General features: G+C 40.1%; 2 protein-coding genes across 2 annotated transcripts in view; one reads left to right on the plus strand and one right to left on the minus strand.

Annotated features, from left to right (window-relative positions):
- LOC110064356 (pre-mRNA-splicing factor SLU7-like) overlaps positions 1–14,388 on the minus strand; it is a 33,930-nt gene extending 19,542 nt beyond the window's left edge. The window contains exons 1-8 of the mRNA XM_089286482.1: positions 14,228–14,388; positions 13,924–13,986; positions 12,954–13,044; positions 12,760–12,840; positions 11,869–11,969; positions 11,003–11,066; positions 10,579–10,647; positions 9,126–9,202 (exon numbers count right to left, since the gene is read on the minus strand). Coding sequence (XP_089142608.1) covers positions 9,126–9,202; positions 10,579–10,647; positions 11,003–11,066; positions 11,869–11,969; positions 12,760–12,840; positions 12,954–13,044; positions 13,924–13,986; positions 14,228–14,370 — 689 coding nt within the window. The 5' untranslated portion in view covers positions 14,371–14,388. The remainder of the gene's footprint in view (positions 1–9,125; positions 9,203–10,578; positions 10,648–11,002; positions 11,067–11,868; positions 11,970–12,759; positions 12,841–12,953; positions 13,045–13,923; positions 13,987–14,227) is intronic.
- Positions 166–8,361, plus strand: LOC149117844 (uncharacterized). The gene is made up of 2 exons (XM_089286492.1): positions 166–223; positions 2,722–8,361. Exon 2 carries the CDS (start codon positions 2,749–2,751, stop codon positions 4,378–4,380), a length of 1,632 nt encoding a protein of 543 aa, XP_089142618.1. The 5' UTR covers positions 166–223; positions 2,722–2,748; the 3' UTR covers positions 4,381–8,361.
- Positions 14,389–14,648: the final 260 nt, after the last annotated feature.

Below are 14,648 nucleotides of genomic sequence, written 5' to 3' on the forward strand. Positions count from 1 at the left end.
TTTTTGTGCGGAGGTAGGTCACCTGAAGGGATGAACAAAAACAACCATATTTGGATTGGCAGGTGTTTCGTTGCCATGGTAACCTACTTGATCATGTCGGCCTGACGTCTATGATTTGACCAAAAACTTCACTCTCAAGAAGTAAAAATAAACGAGCGAAGGAGAGACACTGCAGAGAACCACGCGACGAAAGCATCCCGAAGAACTTCCCAAAACCTTCCAGGTAGGTTTTGTATCAATTTACATTTCATCAAATTCGTTGGCCAAAACGTTATTAACTAAATGTAGGTAACAGACAAGATGATAAAAGATACTTTTGACGCTGATTTTCTCTCTCTAGAGCTTGTTTGAGCCAAATACTAGCGCCCTCAAAATTGCCAATTTTGCAATTTTTTGCAATTTGCGCCAGTTGTCTTCACCATCCATGGCCAGAATATACGGCCATCCATACGGATGGGCACCAGCATGGCGTCTCCATACAAATCTCTATTGCTGGTTTTCAGTGTCACGCAATTCAAAATAGATCAAAATAAACATCAAAACCGGTCAATAGATAAAGTCCAGAATCTGGAAAATGTAAGAACGTAAATATGCAAAGACTCTCGCCAAAATTCTGGTCACAACAATTTTTCTTATGCGAGATATGCGGAGAAATTTTTTACCCAAATTTATAGAGATTTGTATGGAGACGCCATGCTGGTGCCCATCCGTATGGGCACCAACATGGCGGCCGGAAACCAACAGAAACATCTGTCACTGAGTTTTGCTACAAAAGCGTGGATTTATCCCTCAAGGAACTCTAAAACATTAAAATAATACTTTTTCTAAGACATGAACTGTTCAGATAGCCAAGTTCCCCGAAATAAGTCACGTTTTTAACCATCATGACAGCTCTCTAGGCCGTCATGTAAATGCCGCGTCACGCAAAAGCTTGGAAATTCAAGCGTAGTGTATCACAAAACCAAGAACGCATTCGGAGCGAAAATTTGTATGAATATTAGCTTTTAGCTGCTCTTATACATCATTTAAGTAAAATCTCAGGAAGATCAATAGTTTTGTAGTTCGAATTTTAGTGACGTCATGTGAAAACCAGCTATAAATTTGGGTAAAAAATTTCTCCGCACATCTCGCATAAGAAAAATTGCTGTGACCAGAATTTTGGCGAGAGTCTTTGCATATTTACCTTCTTTCATTTCCCAGATTCTGGAGTTTATCTATTGACCGGTTTTGATTTTTAATTTGATCTATTTTGAATTGCGTGACACTGAAAACCAGCAATAGTCTTCCCCAAATTGATTTTATGATATTTAGAAACGTCAACATCTGTGTAATCTCTGCTGCTAATTTGGTTTCTGCGAAAGAGTACTTTCGGAGAAATTACGAATATGGCTGTGCTTGTTTTTCCTGCTGGTCAAAATGGCTGACAGGCAACACAGTAAGACGAGCATTTTCTTCTTGTTTATAAAACCCAAAATACTTTAACGGCAAATTTTATAAACTGGGAGAGTGGCTCTACCATCTGTATGAATTTCATTTGAATTGGATCACATGCACCCGAGAACCAGACGCGTTTACTTTTACTTTTTGAGAGTGGAACTTTAACTCAAAACATGGTCCTGAGGCCGACGTCATCTAGTGCGGTTACCATGGCAACGATACATCTGCCGATCCAAATATGGTTGTTTTTGTTTCTCCCCCAAGGTAACCTACCTCCACACAAAAATTGAAGGGAGGGGGCGGGGGTAAAATTTTTCATTTCCAACTTTGCTTCACTTTCCTGGAGAATTGCTCTTAATTATTAATTATTGGACCTCTTACCCTCCAAAAATTAATTCTGGCTGTATTTTCAAAATAAAAATTGCCTGAACAATTTGGGAGATTTCAAAATTTGATGATTGCTATGATCAATACCATTCAGTAACACCGGAATGTGAAGGGAAAGAACTTAAAGTCGATCTAATGATTGTTAAACTGCGTCTGTTGAATCCTAGGTATTTCGCACTCTATGCTAACCTCCTCGTCACAATTGGCACAATGCTTGAATTCGTAAGCGAGAACAACTTTAATTGAGATAAGTTTTGGGGGCTCCTAGTCGGCATTTAAAAAGCTCTCTTTTTCCAGGTCATCCTAAAAAAACGTATTTAATGCGGCAAAAGTTCAGAGCTTTGATTTCTTATAAAAACTTTCACTTTTTACTAAAATGTCTAGTGATTTTCACTGACCCTTAATAGAAATAATTTTCCCGCAATGATATATTCTCTGAATTCTCCCTTTGTTCTAATTTGTCTAATACAAAGTTTCTTTTTAACGGGCAAGGCTAGGGGCGTTTATGAACATTCCGCTTAGCGGATAGAACTGTTTTTGTTTTCTAGGAAGGGTCGTCTCAGTGATGAGGCAAAATTAGACTTAAGATTGCTCACTAGCGTTTTAAAAGTTAAGCATTAAAAAGAAATCGAACTTGGGCGCTCTTATCTTTGGCTACTAGAAAGATACGCAGCAGCCTTTGAAATTTTCAGTTTCAATGTGCTCACTTAAAGGGTTCTTGGACGCCACCTGAAGATCTGATCGACTTATATATGTATAACTGCCACTTGTGGGCCAATTCATTGAAATGCTAAATAGTTCTTTGACCTTCTCATAAAACTGAAAGGAGTTCAATTAATCATTAATCATAGTCTCTTCAGCTTTCGTATTTGAAATTTGTTTATTTACATGTTGTAGGTTGAAAGCCATACTACGAGGAAAGACATGGATGTCACTTGTAGTGTATTAAGTGGTTTAAGATCCATTTTCGATTCTGTAAGATTCAACACTGAACACCTCACCGAGAAATATCCACCTCAACGTGGGATTACTGTTGCCGAAAAGGTTGAAAGTTCTCCCAAACGTTTAAAAGTCGAAGAGCTGAATAGAGACGTTCAGCTGGAGGCTCTCTCGTTGATCCTCAAACTTTGGCTGCGAAGAATTCATCTCACTGAGGAGGAAGAAAGAAGGGAACTTCGAAATTTTGAAGCCGAAATTAGCAATACTCAAAAGAAAGTTATTGAGCCATACAAAGCCACATTGTTTTCGAGCAAATCTAAAGAACCAGATGAGTTACTACTGGGAAGATTGGACAAACGTTTGGAGGAAGCTTGTACAAGACTGTTAACTGAAAAGAGAAAAGCAAATTTTGAAATGCTCGAGGAGGACCAAAGGAGATTGACTATGGAATCGGTCTTTGTTAGTTCTGTGCTTGGACTCAAGATTGACTTTCTTGATTGCCTGGAGGAAATGGAACCAGAATTTCGTGGTCACTGGACACTTAAAGAGTGGATAGTTACTTTCCTCCAAAACAATTATCATTCTATAGATACGAGAGACAAAACCTCGCCCACCAAAGATCTGCTTGGTGAGATGGGTTTTGATCCATCGAGCGCAGCGATTGAAACTATCCTCAAGCGTGCCAATGAAATGCAACATCACATTGAAGCGTGCGAGTGGGCTGAAATTTTCATTGCCGATGAGTTTAAGTACAACCCTTTGCTGTCTTCTTTTGTTCCAAAGTTTTCTGTTGGCGAGTCATCAGGATTTCATCTCCCAAGCAAACCTGGCGAAGAAAGTGAAAATGGCGTACAACAGTGTCACTTCAAACCTGAAATTGTTTCCTTGATTTCCCAAGAACAAGCCGACTTTCTCAGAATCACTCCAGATTTTCCTTTTGTTCCGCCAACGTTTTATGTTGGCAAGTCATCTTGGTTTCATCGCACGAGAAAACCAGAGGAAGAAAATGCTGCAGAACAGCATCATCCCAAATTTTCCTTTGCCATTACGCATGCGCAAAGGTCTCTCGAAATCCGCGCTCAAGATTTTCTAAGAGATCGTGGACTGTCAGATGACCAACGATACATGCTTCTGTTTCACGGCACAGATCATCAAAGTGCCGCCAACATTTTAAACAGGGGAATATATCTACCTGCAGGAAGACAGAAGCGGGACTTCAGCAGTGGAAAGGGGTTTTATGTTACAACAAGTTTGGACCAAGCGATCAAGTGGGCGAAAAGCACGACTTCAAAGCCCGCCATATTGATTTTTCAAGTGAAGCGCAATGATCTTCTGAATGCTAAAAAACTGGATTTGACCAGTAACTTAGAGGAATGGAGGAAAACTGTTCATTACTTTAGGTCAGACGAGGGACCAGCCTATATAGGAAAGGAAATACGAAAGGCGTACGACTTGATTGAAGGACCCGTGGCCACAGCGAGCAGTTCAGGTGTAACAAGTGACCAGTTGATGTGGCAGCCAAAACATTCATCTCATCAATTATGCTTGATTTCAGATGAATTTGCCAAGAAGTTTTATCGAGCCCTGCAATTTATTCTGCTTGATCTGGTTTTGTGAATTTTGGCCCCTCCCATTGGCCTAAAGTTGTTAAAGATGTTGAAGCTGAAAAAGGAACAATTTTTCAGTACTTTTATCACTCGTGAAAATTCTTGCTCACCTTTCAATGTATCCATTATTACAACAGCTCAGCTTAGTTCGTTTGTTGAAATCAATAACATAGGACAGACTGCGTCAGTCAAAATATGTGCCTCTTAAGGCTGCAATGTTCTCAGCGAAAGCTTGTTAGGTTAGGTTCTCTTGACACTGTTTCTAGACAAGCGTGATGGAGGTCTGGCGATTCTGAAACCTACACTGGATTTTGTTCAGTACAGCCAACTTTTGGTAGCCAGATCACTTGTCAAAACGGATGGTCCGATCCCTATTCGTCTTCTCACCCCACTTCATATCCAAGGCAGGTCTACAAAAACACTCTAGCAGTGCTTTGCGAACCAGTAGATGGAAATCAGGCAGTTGGAGACCCGTGGTTACGGCAGAATGAGACGGATGTACGACTTGCTCGAGATCAGCAGAGATCTCTACCCTTAGAGCTGAAGAAATTGCTAAATAGAAGTACAGATGGTTTGAACGATGAACAAATCGGACAGTTGATTGAATTACTCAATGAACATCAAGCTGTGTTTGCCACCTCTACAAACCCTTTCGGCCATATCAGCATAACTCAGCACAGGATTGTCACAGGGGAGTCAAAACCCATCAAGCAAGCACTGAGGCAACTTCCCCTACACTTGAAAGAAATTGCAGAGGAAGAAATAGAGAAAATGCAAAGCCAAAGGCATTATTGAGCTCTCATCGAGTCCCATGGTCTTCTCTTGTGGTCCTTGTGCAGAAGAAAGATGGAACAATACGCTTTTACATAGATTACCGAAAGGTGAATGGGGTCACCGTTAAACACTCTTATCTACTTCCGAGGATTGATGATTGTCTGGATGCACTGTCTGGGTCGCACTGGTTTTGTACATTAGATTTGGCTAGTGGTTATTGGCAGGTAGAGATGGCAGAAAAGGATAAGGAGAAGACAGCACTTTCCACAGTTTCTGGCCTGTATCAGTTCAATGCGATGCCCTTTGGTCTTTGCAATGCTCCGGCCATTTTTGAGAGGTTGATGGAGAGGGTTCTCATGGGCTTACCTTACCAAGTATTGCTGATTTTCCTGGACGATGTCATCGTGCACACTAAGTCATTTGAAGAGGTCGTGAGGTGCCTACGACTCGTTTTTGAACGGCTACAATCTGCTAATCTAAAGCTCAGCCCAAAGAAATGTTTTCTTCCAGAGGAAGGTTACCTTTCTGGGCCACGTTGTGAGTGGAGATGGAGTGAGTACTGACCTGGGTAATTCAGAGGCTGTCAGTGCCTGACCAGTTCCATGCTCAGTTGCAGAAGTTAGAAATTTTCTTGGCTTGACATCCTATTATTGCCATTTCATCTATGAATATGCCCACATTGCTAAGCCGCTACATGAGTTGACTGAAAGTGGAAAAAATTCTTATGAATGGAGGCCTGTAATAAGGCTTTCTGCACTTTAAAGGAGAATCTTGCCTCAACTCCAGTCTTGGCATACCCAACCTTTAATGACATGTTTATCCTGGACATGAATGCAAGTAGTGTGGCAATCGTAGCTGTCCATTCACAAGTTCAAAATGGAACTGAAAAAGTAATTGCATACTACAGCAGAGACAGAATCGAGGCAAAGCACATGCCCGAGAATGATTCGTTCTGTGGTGCAGTTACAAGGAATGGAAGTCGGGACGTAATCTAGCTGCAGGTTCCTCTCAAGAAATGGACCTCTGGATAGATGGAATAACAAGAGAAGACCAACAAAATGAGCAACGATGTGACCCCATTTTATCACCTGTAATACGCTGGCTGGAATCTGGACAGGGGCGACCTAAGTGGGAGCAAATTTCTTCCCTTTTTCCAGAGCTTAAGGGCTATTGGGCACAGTTTGAGAGACTTATCCTAAAGGATGGCATTCTGTACTGCAAGCCTCCAACGAGAGCAAAGCATAAAATTGGTCATTCCTAAGAGTCTTCAAGAGAAAATGTTGTTGTCTCTGCATGACTCAGTGACAGCTGGTCATCTGGGAGTGGAGACCCTGCGGCATGTCAAGCAACGGTACTGCTCGAGTGGAAGCAACCGTGATGTAAAGGCATGGTGCCCAAACTGCCTTAAGTCACATCTCAAAGAAAGTCACAGAAAACGTTTCAAGCCCCACTACAGGTTTACAATGTGACGCATAACTTGAGAGGCTCGCCATTGATGTATTGGGACCTCTGCTGGAAACAGACCAAGGAAAGTAGTACATTTTAGTGGTTAAGGATTTCTCGAAATGGATGGAGGTGCTTGCCATGCCTGAACAATCTGCCGTGACTGTGGCACATCTCTTGGGCATTGAGGTTATTCCCAGGTCTGGTGTTCCCATGCAGATTCACACTGACCAAGAAGGTAACTTCAAATCGGTGCTGTTTAAGGAAATGTGTAGGCTGCCGGATATCGCGAAGACTCGGACAACACCCTTGCATGCACCCACAATCAGATGGAATGGTGGAACACCTAAATCGTACATTTGGAGGCTACGTTATCCAAATTTGTCCAAGTAATTCAGCGGAACTGGCATCAGCTACTACCTCTTTTGCCCATGGCTTCCTTGACCGGACTGGCTGTACACCAAATGAGCTAATGTTTGGACAGGATGTTAGGCTACCTGTAGATCTAATGTTCAGTTGTCCTCTGGTTCAAGTCACACCACCAGATTCCACTGAATTTGCCTGGAACCTGAGGGAACAGGTCAGCAAAGTACACCAGCTTGCCCAGGACAATCTGAACATTGCAAGCTGATGACAAACGCGATTATATGACCAAAGATCTCGAGGAAATTCCTACCGAGAGGGGGAGAAGGTGTGGTTGTACAATCCTCAGAGCAAGAAATGCCAAGCCTGAAGCTACAAACTCCATGGGAAGGTCCTTGGCAAGTTACCAAGCAAGTTACAGGACATAGTATATCAAATCCACAGGACCCCCAAGGGAAAGCCCAAGTTTGTACACTATGACCGCCTAAAACCGTTTCATAAAAGACAAGTGTCCAGCCAATAATTTTGAACGTTGGACCCAGGAATGCTTTTTCAACATTGCTGTTTGTCACGAGTTAACATTTCAGTTTGATTAAGACATTTGGAACGGTTCATAGTTACATTTAAGTTACATTTAAGTTTAAGTAAGACATTTTCAACAGTTCGAAATTACATTAGAGGTATTTTCGGAAAGGATTGTTTTTTATTAATGCTTCGCCTTTGTCGTTGTCTGTTTTGATTATGTAAAATGGGGTTGTTGGCTTTAGAATGACCCTCGATGCGAGGACGCATCTCTTTTATTGGAGGGGGGAAAATGTAATGAAATTTATAGAGGGATTGCACGAGCTAAGGTGTACGTGCTAAGATGTATAATGGTTATATTTGAATGTGACGCTCGCACAAGTTCTAAGACTAAGAGACAATTATATGGTGAGTAATGAATGCGCAATGCACTCGTAATACAGGATATGTGTGTGTGAGTAGACTTGCCGTGTACAAGTAAGCTGAAAGTTAAGAGTCGAGTAATTAAACCGTTGGCTGTTGGACTCTTTGAGCGGAAATTGTTGTCGCCCGCGCGCGTTACAATATGTTAAAAAAACTTTTCACAAAACCAATGACATCCTCTAGAGATAGTAAATAGACGACACTGAAATTATTCTTCTGCATATAAGCGTATATGAAGCAGACATCCCTGATCTGTCAGTATTTCAATAATAAAGAATCCAGAATTTCCGTATGAACGATCTTCAGATGGCTTTTTGCCAGCAGAGCATTTTATAATCCTGTCGAAGAATCCTGACTTAAGGTGAATAGTTCAATTTCCATCTGTATTTGAAACAAGTATTAATAATAAAACAAACATTACATCAGGTTCCCGGTAGGATGAAAAAAAAAAAAAAACATGAAATAAGCATCAATTTGAGAATGTACTCTTATTTCCTCGACAGATGCTCTTAAGACACACAACAACGTTTTTCCAATCAAAACCTTTCCGAAACCATTCAAACTCCTGCAAGATTCTTCGAAAACAATAATTTGGCATATTTGGTGAAAGCTGTGCCTGGTCATATGAGAAAGAGAGATAGAAAACTGAGAAAACATTGTAGCCAACAGATGTGATTATCCAAGCAATGTCACGTCACGTCATGTTGAAGAACGTTGGAAAACGAGTCTGCAATGTCCTACACTTTGACTTGGTGGCGGTCAGCAGTGAGAGATCGTAGAGGTTCATAACTGGGTTCTTAGCGCTATGTTTCTGTCAAACTTGACGCTTAACTCAAAGTTGTTTACTCAAAATGTGATGTTTCATGAAAGGATACTAATTAAAAACTGTAAAAGCAGTTATTTTCATTTAAACTCGCGCTTAAAAGGCGAAAATCAGTTATTAAATCTTGAGGTGTTTTCGGACTTACCTCGAGAGATTTACTGTTCCGAAAGCTTCGGAAAAGTCACACACGTTACTTACTAACGCACCTGATGACATATTGGCGACTAGCTAAATCCAGTAACTAAAAACAAATGCTTTTAACGGCCAATGGAAGCCAGTGGCTATTAAATAATACCTCCTTCGGGTTATAGCCCTCCAAAATGTTTCACTGCCTTTTTTTAAGCAAAATTTGTTTCATTTAAATGTTTTTTGCGCCCAAGCTTTCCAAGTTCATGTAAAGTGCTCACCTTTTGGTATCAAACTTTTGTCCAGGCATATCAGCTCTGTCTGCATACTTATCTTCATCCTCGCTGTCAGGCTCGTCCTACCACAAAAATGCCAAGACTTTTAATCCAGATAAAGTATGTGTAGTTTTAGAAACCACAAAAGAAATGTTCCAATTACCCCAGAGGCTGGAACTTCTCAAAAACTAGATTGCTGCGGGATGTTACTAAAACTAGTAACGGGGAACGGGGAACGGGGAACGGGAGTCTAGGAACAAGTGTACAGCGGTAACCCGCCTGAGAATTCAGAATGGCGGACAAAGGAAGGGAATGTGGCAAAGTGATACAGCTGTAAACAAGAGTATCTACTGGCTTTGTCCCCAGATGACCCCAGGCGTCATTTCATACTATGTTTATCCCAGTACCAATCAGACTCTGCTCTAACAAGAATGCATTGGTCATCTGGGGACAGCCAGTGGAAACTCACAATTACAACTGTAAGACATCCTCATATTTCCCAAAATTCTTCCCTTTTTGAGCCTTTTCTTTTTCTTTGTCTGCCATTTTGGATTCTCAGGCCAGTTACTGCTGTACACTTGTTCCCAGACTCCCTTTCCCGGTTCCCTGTTCCCCATTCCCAGTTTTAATAACATCCTTGGCTGTGTGCAAGTAAAACTCAACCCTATACCTTTTCCCAAAGAAATGCAATATGTATGTAACCTTACTTGAGATTGTATTAATTTCATGGAAAAAAGACACCCAATCTCTTACTAGCAAAAATGCAGTGAAGAGAAACTCTTTTCCAAAATATATTCTATTCCTTCAGCAAGACTAGTGTATCACTACAAAGTGAATACGAAAAGAAAAGAAGAGAAAAGCAAATGGCAGAGTTCGTTTTGAATGGAGAGTTCATCTTGGCACATGTTTGATCAAAACTGATTAAAGGTACCTTATTCTCACTACTAAATTTCGCGAGTACTAAATTTCCCAATTTTTGTGATATTCAAAAAATTGTGGAATTTCATACTTGCAAAATATAGGACACACGAACAATCAAATCTAACTCTGTTGATTTGTTTGCTTTTGTTGTTGTTTATTCATGTGGTGAAAGAATGCAAGAAAGCGATCATTCATGCCTGAGTGTTCTATGTTGTGTTTGGTTTCTACACTTGCTTAATATATACATCATTTAAATCGTACAGTGGCAGGAAAAGGTTAGTGTTGGTTTTAGGGTTAAGGTTAAAATTTTGTTAAGGGCAAAGCCAAGCGCTTGCATTAGAACACATATAAGGGCTAAGCTGTGGGTTAAAGTCAGGTTATGCCCCAGGGTTACAATAAGAAGATATATGCAAATTAGCATTAGTTCTGAAAAATAACTTAGTTATTACATTTGCACTAAAAATCCCCAGGAGTTTTAAGGCTTTTGTACAGCAGAATTTTAGCTGATTTCTTCTTCCAGTCAATACAAGTGTCTTACCACGACTTCAGGCTTTTTTCCTTCTGCTAATTCCTCCTCCAACCTTTCCGCTTTTAAGTGTTGTTTGGCCTAGAAAGACAACATCAACATGTAAGGTTGATTTTTCTATGGTTGTGTAACAGTTCACAATCCATTGATTGTCTTTTGAACTTAAAAGCAAGGCTGTGGTCTAAGAAAAATTATGAGGAGCCCAAAGGTTCCAAACCATGAAATCTTAGATGCCCACCACTTAAGTTTATAAGAAAAAAGTAACTTTTTCCAGTCACTCAACGGCAAAAGTTAGTCACCCGTGGCACCCGGGTGCTTCTAGAACACAGCCCTGGGTATGGTTATGGCTGTCTTTCAGCCTTCTACTGACCAGCTGACCTACAGTGATCTGAACAAGAGCCTGGTGCCCTGCAAGAGCAACAGGCTTCTAACTTACCATTTCTAACTTGGTATATTCCTCCACAACTTTCTTGTAGTCTTCAACATTGTAACCATTCCACCTAAATGGTATTGAAAAAAATATTATGAAACTAAAATAAATCAACAAACGTAAATAAAATACATAATTTGGAATATAAAAATCAATGTTCAAAGCAAGAATGAAGTTCTAAGGAATAAGGTGGGTGAGATATTGATCCATGAAAAGGATGAGAGTAAAAGGAAAATGGGATAAGGAATGATGTAAATAAGACGCAGCAGGAAAAGGTAGCAGAGAAGGGGCATGAGGCTGGGGAGAAGGGGAGCCCTAGAAGAAGGAGGGGGAAGAAAGATACAATGTGAGGGATTAAGAGTTGTTGAGATCAGAGGAAGTGGAGTCGGATGAGTAGGATGGGAGAAAGAGGATGTTACTATGGGTATTGAGAGAGGAAATAGGCGTGTAGGGGGAAGAGTTGTTGCATATGAAATGAGGCACATTGAAAGATAGAGAAGAACAAAATAACAAACTGGGAAAGGAAGAAAGGTGTTGACAAAAAAGCTCAGGAGCTCCTATTAGGTGAATGTGACAGAGGAAAGGGTCAAGGAATGGAAGTTGAAGGAGAAGGATTCTTTTTTTTTTTTGCTCTTTGTTTGTAGAATTATGAGAAGGCAGAAGATTAGGAAGAGGCACTGTAACTAATAAGAGGTAGAGTCATGGAGGGAGAGAAAAAAGAGGATTTAGAGGAGTTTAAGGTAGTGGTGCTGATGGAGGTTGTTGGATAATTTTGGAGGAAAGGAAGGGAAAAGGGGTTGAGGGGATGTGGGAAAATGAAGAGAGAAGATAAAAGACAGTTAACATTTTACTAGTCAATATGATTATTTCACCTGTCTCTTTTTCCATCATAATCAAATGAAAGTTGTGGCTGTAGTTGTTCATCAGGTTTGATATCATCACCAGTGAACTTGGCACCAACTCTTCTAGGTCTCTGCACAAGTACAAATTTCAGACATGAGTGAATTAATACTACATGTACATGCATCTTGTACAGGAGTTTTAACAAAATTGTTTATAAGCCGCTGCCGATTTTGTAATACAGTGTAAGTGGTTGTGGCCATGAAAGAGGGTTAAGGTCCCCTTTCCCTAGGGGTTTTGGGGACATGTCCCCCCTCCCCCACCAAAAAAAATAATGAAATCTAGCATCTACATTTAGGAAATGCAATTTCCTGCGTTCTGGGCATCAAAAGGACTACTGTTTGCCTGTACACTTGACGGCACATTTTGAGTTTGAACAGCAGTGTATCTAAGGCAAATCTTGCAAATGAAAATTATCTGAACAGACGTTAGTATGAGACTCTACATAAGTGGTTGTGGACTACTGGTAACTGGCTTTTACTGGGAACCTTGATAAAACATTTAAATTCAGAACTGCATCTTGAACTCTCCCTTGACTGTCTTACTGTACATTGTATACACACCAGTTGTACAGGGCATTCAAAAAAAAAAACAACAACAACAATCTAAAGAACAGAGAGTGGAGACTGTTTAATGGTTAACTAATAAAGTCAGAATGTACTACAAAATAATCAGGGCCGTCAATAACGGCCGTAACCCATGGCATATGTTATGGCTGAGCATGCTTGATGGGCCTTTGATGTTACATCTTCACTTGCCTGTAGTTGATACAATTCACCCATAAAGTAACAAGTGTGTTACAGGTGTGAAGATCAAGGCTACTGGTGAGTCACAGTCCTGATAATTACAATATATTGAAATACCTCAAGACAGTGTTTCTTCTTGTGAGTCATTGCTCCACAGTTTTCACAAGCTCCTTTCCTGAACTTAGTAGCAGCAGGGGCCTAAAGGACAAAACACTTTTCTTAAACGTCATGTATAGAACACTTGTAAACTTGTCTGATTCTATTTCATTCATATCCTAAGTTAACATACTACCATTATTCTATTAACTTACAACAGCTTGAGTTCCTCTGTTATACCACTCATTTAAAGATGAAAATTGTTTCTGTTTTTCTTCTTGAGGTCGTTGATGTTTCAAGGTTGGTCTAAAAATGTAAATCAAAGTTATGATTTCAAGTAGTAGCCATGGTGTTTCGTATATAAAAAGCTAAATAAATTTGTAATTGTTAAAGGTGGTTTTCACTACAAGCGACTTAGTCTTAGTCGGAGTCGTAAATTATAGGCACAGAGTGATGCGATCTAGTGAAAATCAAACCAAGAGAGCCAAAAGCAGAATACTGATTCTGCTTATGGCCCTGTTACTTATGATCTAGTGAAAACTACATTGTCGGAGTTGGAAGCAGAGGTGGAAGAATAAACCAATCACAATGCTCAATTCCAGGCCTTGTGAACAGTTGGTTCCTTCGTTTCTGCTTCCTAGTTATCACTGGATCATAAACAACAAACTCATGAACAGAATCCGAAGAAATGGAAAGGTTCTGATTCTTCTGCCTCAGATTCTGTCACATTTATTACTACACTTACAACTCTGATTTTTCAATTTTTACTAGGTCATAAGTGCTCTCAGGACTCCAACTAAGACTCGTACTCCATCTCTATCACTAGCGAAAATCAGCCTTTAGTGACCTTGGGTCAGATCAACTGGCCCATCATAAGGTCCATGACATAAACTGAACAAGAGTACTCCTAGTCATGGGACACTAGTCTAAACGAGTCACCAAATTTAAAGAAATAAAATCAAAACAAATGTAGAACAAAACAATGTATGGCAGCTAGCTCAGTGCAGGGTTCTCAGGAGAATACTGCAGCCAATGGATTTCTAAACTGTACCTTCTGCCAAGACAAACAGCTTCCTGTTTTAGCTTGAAAATACAAGGCCTTTCTTATGTAGTTTGTCTTAGCAGCCATCAATGATAAAAAATATATATATTCAGAACCCTGAAGGGTATGTTTTTAACTCTTACCTTGAGGTGCCATAATACCAAGGAGCTTGAGAGATATACTGTGGAATATGAGGATTAATATCCCTGAAAGAATGAACCCAAAAAATAAATCAACAATGGTTTCCACTTAAGTTATAAGCCTTAATGCAAATATAACATTCAACAAACGTAGCCACTGTCGAAGATCTCAACATGCGACACGATCACAACGAATTCATCAACTGCAGTTGACACAATTTTCCTGAATTTTCACAAGGACTGAAAGGAGTAGCGCAACATACAAACAAACAAACAATCGTCAAAAGCATCGCAACCAATAACTTACTTTCCTTCTTCATCAGTTAATGCTGGTGCTGTACCAGCCTTTCTCGCTTCCTCAAGCTCTTTCTCTTTTCGCCAGTCAAGACGACTTTTCTTCTGCGATTCAGTTTTGGCCGCCATCTTGTGTTTTCCTTTCCCATAATGCATTTCAAGAGACTTGTCGGAACTTGTGCGCAGCAGAGCGACGTCACTTCCTTCTTTCTTTTTAATGAGGGAGGGGTAGGAAGATTATGCTAGATAACAAATACTTCTTTGGGATTTCATGAATGTGATAGAGTACAGATATTTAGCAATAATTGCTATCATTTTCTTTAGTTAAATAATCTTGATGATAAATTATCTGGAAAGCATGGAGATGCTAAAACGTTTTCGGGAGAAAATAATTCACTTTTACCCTACCCTAGTGTGAACGTCCATGTCCCATT

The sequence above is a fragment of the Orbicella faveolata genome, unplaced genomic scaffold (genome assembly GCF_042242905.1).
Source record: "Orbicella faveolata isolate gen_17 unplaced genomic scaffold, um_ofav_v1 contig_1, whole genome shotgun sequence".
Taxonomy (NCBI): Eukaryota; Metazoa; Cnidaria; class Anthozoa; order Scleractinia; family Merulinidae; genus Orbicella; species Orbicella faveolata.

Excerpts from the sequence above, each read along its gene's own strand:
- LOC149117844 (XM_089286492.1), top strand. The coding sequence starts at position 2,749 with ATGGATGTCACTTGTAGTGTATTAAGTGGTTTAAGATCCATTTTCGAT.